The sequence below is a fragment of the Echinops telfairi genome, unplaced genomic scaffold, assembly GCF_000313985.2.
Source record: "Echinops telfairi isolate 266 unplaced genomic scaffold, ASM31398v2 ScPeMD7_655;HRSCAF=1070, whole genome shotgun sequence".
In the NCBI taxonomy this organism is placed as follows: domain Eukaryota; kingdom Metazoa; phylum Chordata; class Mammalia; order Afrosoricida; family Tenrecidae; genus Echinops; species Echinops telfairi.
This window is the reverse complement of record NW_022104553.1, coordinates 23,623,408-23,626,634: the sequence shown is the minus strand read 5'-3', so window position 1 is coordinate 23,626,634 and position 3,227 is coordinate 23,623,408. Positions and strand designations below refer to the sequence as shown.

General features: G+C 50.4%; 1 protein-coding gene across 8 annotated transcripts in view; it reads left to right on the top strand.

The window, feature by feature from the left end:
* Positions 1 to 2,701, top strand: part of LOC101639446 (zinc finger protein 343-like) — a 13,654-nt gene extending 10,953 nt beyond the window's left edge. For 5 of the 8 annotated variants that reach the window (XM_045292250.1, XM_045292248.1, XM_045292246.1 and 2 more), the window contains one exon: positions 779 to 2,701. In XM_045292250.1, the coding sequence (XP_045148185.1) occupies positions 779 to 2,448 (1,670 nt within the window). In that variant the 3' untranslated portion in view covers positions 2,449 to 2,701. The remainder of the gene's footprint in view (positions 1 to 778) is intronic. The other 3 variants (XM_045292247.1, XM_045292245.1, XM_045292251.1) reach the window with 1 other exon arrangement.
* The last annotated feature ends 526 nt before the right edge of the window (positions 2,702 to 3,227 follow it).

Below are 3,227 nucleotides of genomic sequence, written 5' to 3'. Positions count from 1 at the left end.
CCCTTGTGACCCTTCTGTGGGTCACAATTAGATGTCCAATTGTCTACAAATGGGCTTTGGGTTTCCACTCCAACCCCTCTCTTTTGCATTGATATGATTATTTGTTTTGGATCTTTTGATACCTGATACCTGATCCTGTCGACACCTCATGATCACACAGGCTGGTGTGTTTCTCCCATGTGGGCTTTGTTGCTTCCCTGCTAGAAGACCGCTTGTTTAACTTCAAACCTTTAAGACCCCAGATGCTATAATGTTTTGATAATCAGGAACCATCCGCTTTCTTCACCACATTTGCTTATGCACCCATTTTATTCTCAACGATCATGTCAGGAAGGTGAGTGTCAAGGGAGGCCTTGAGTAGAGGCCCAAAGTCCATCTGTTATCTTAATACTTAACATATAAATATATGTACATTGGCTTCTATCCCTATCATTATAAATTAATATATTTACATACATACATGTCTATACCTACACCTTTGTAAATGGCTTTTGCCACCTAGTTATTTCCTCTATTTCCTTTTACTTTCCTCCTGTCCCACTATCATGTTCGACCTTCATTTGGCTCTTTGTACTTCCTTTCAGACCTTTAGAGTATGGAAAAGCAGATTACCTGCCTGCCGCCCATAAAGCCAACCTTTCAGCTGCTCATCAAGCACTTCACCGTGTGTGCCATCCAGGGACTTGTGCTAAGCAGAGACTATCAGTTGTGAATGAAGAAAAGACAGTCCAGGTAGACCCACTCATGGCTGCTCTAACTGTACACCTGCTTTCTTCAGCAGAACCAAAGTCAGCAACTCACCCTGACTCTTCCGGCCTGCTGCCTTCCTCCTGTCGGCAATTCCTCAGCCAACACGTGCTTCAGATCTGCCCAGGCGTGAGCGCAGAGCACCACTCCCACCCGGGGGCTTCCAGTGTGGGGCATGGGAAGCACTCAGAGGAGAAGCCAGAGCAGCAGGATTCTGGTCAGGGCTGCTGGAGTGAAAACTCAGATGGTCAAGAGAAAGAAGACATCTCCAAACGCTTGTGTGTGAAGATGAGGCGGAGAAAGACTTCCAGGACATTCTTTAGCTCAGCCCAGAGAAAGTCTGCAAGAGAAGACCATATAGGGGTAGTAGAGCCCAACTCCACTCGACCAATGATGTCTGCGGGAACAAAGAGAGCGATGAAGGAATTAGAAGCCTCAGGGCGTGGAGCAGTCAACCAGAGAGAAGACGGACCGGATGTTGGTCTAAAGTCAAATGTGATCACCAACCAGAAGTCCTTCCTCCGGGAGAAGCCCCATGTGTGTAGCGAGTGTGGGCGAGGCTTTAGTTACAAGTCAGTTCTCCTCATACACCAGAGGACACACTCAGGGGAGAAGCCATGTGTGTGCCAGGAGTGTGGCCGAGGTTTTAACTACAGGTCAACCCTCCTCATACACCAGAGGACACACTCAGGGGAGAAGCCTTACATGTGCCTCCAGTGTGGCCGAGGTTTTACCCAAAAGTCAGGCCTTCTTAACCACCAAAATACACACTCAGGCGAGAAGCCACACATGTGCAAGGAGTGTGGGCGAGGCTTTACCCAAAAGTCAGTCCTCTTCATGCACCAGAGGACACACTCAGGGGAGAAGCCACATGTGTGCAAGGAGTGTGGGCGAGGCTTTACCCAGAATTCATCTCTCATCAGACATCAGAGGACACACTCAGGGGAGAAACCACATGTGTGTAAGGAGTGTGGGCGAGGCTTTAGCCACAAGTCCCACTTGATCTCACACCAGAGGACACACTCAGATAAGAAGCCATATGTGTGCGGTGAGTGTGGGCGAGGCTTCACCCAGAAGTCAGGCCTCCTGATCCACCAAAGGACACACTCCGGGGAGAAACCGTATGTGTGCAAGGAGTGTGGCCGCGGCTTTACCCAGAAGTCCCACCTCATCATCCACCAGAGTACACACTCAGGTGAGAAACCACATCTGTGCAAGGACTGTGGGCGAAGCTTTAGTCACAAGTCAACCCTCGTCATCCACCAGAGGACACACTCGGGCGAGAAGCCCTATGTTTGTGGATGTGGCCGAGGGTTTACCCAGAAATCAGTCCTCCTCATGCACCAGAGCACACACTCCGGGGAGAGGCTGTATGTTTGCAACGAGTGTGGCCGAGGCTTTAAGTGGAAGTCAGGCTTCCTGTACCACCGGAAGACGCACTCTGGGGAGAAACCCTATGTGTGTGGTGAGTGCGGGCGACGCTTTACCCAGAAGTCAGGCCTCCTCATGCACCAGCGGACACACTCAGGGGAGAAGCCCCATGAGTGTCAGGAGTGCGGGCGAGGCTTTACCCAGAAGTCCGGCCTCCTCATGCACCAGCGGACACACACCGGGGAGAAGCCTCATGGGTGTCAGGAGTGTGGGCGGCGCTTCAGCTCCAAACAAAGCCTCCTTCGCCATCAGCGGGCTCACTTGGGATAAGCCCCAGGCCTGCCATGAGGATGGCCCAGACAGCATCAGGCACACTCCGATGTCTGCCGTGAGTATGGCCAAGGGTTTAACTGAGTCCTTCCTCTGCCTGAGGACACAAAACAGAAGGTCTATGCAGGGAAACTGGGGAGCAATTGGAGAAAAGGGCACTATTCCCTCTACATCAGAGAACAGGGTTTTTAAAAAAATCATTTTATTGGGGGGCTCTTATAAATCTTATAGTAATCCAACATTCAGTTGTATTAAGCACACCTGTACGTAAGTTGCCATCGTCATTTCCAAAACATTTTCTTTCTACTGGAGCCCCTGGTGTCAGCGCCTTCCCCCGCCCCACTGCCCGTTGCCTCCTTTCTCCCACATTTCTGTTCTTCGTCCCCCTCGGGTGGGGGTGGGGGTTATAAATCCAACCTTATGATAGGTTCCCCCTTTCTTCCCCTTCCCTCTCCCTGCCCCTACCATTCCCCTATCATGATATTGCTACTCCCACTATTCCTGGGGGGTTATCTGTCTTGGATGCCATGTGTGGAGAGCTCTTATCTGTACCAATGCGTGTACTCCAGTTTAGCCAGATTAGTAAGGTAGAACTGAGTCACGATAGTGGGAGGGGAGGAAGCATTCAGGAACTAGATGAATCTTGTGTTTCATCTATGCTATACTACACCCTGGTTGAATCATCCCTTGTGACCCTTCTGTGGGTCACAATTAGATGTCCAATTGTCTACAAATGGGCTTTGGGTTTCCACTCCAACCCCTCTCTTTTGCATTGATAT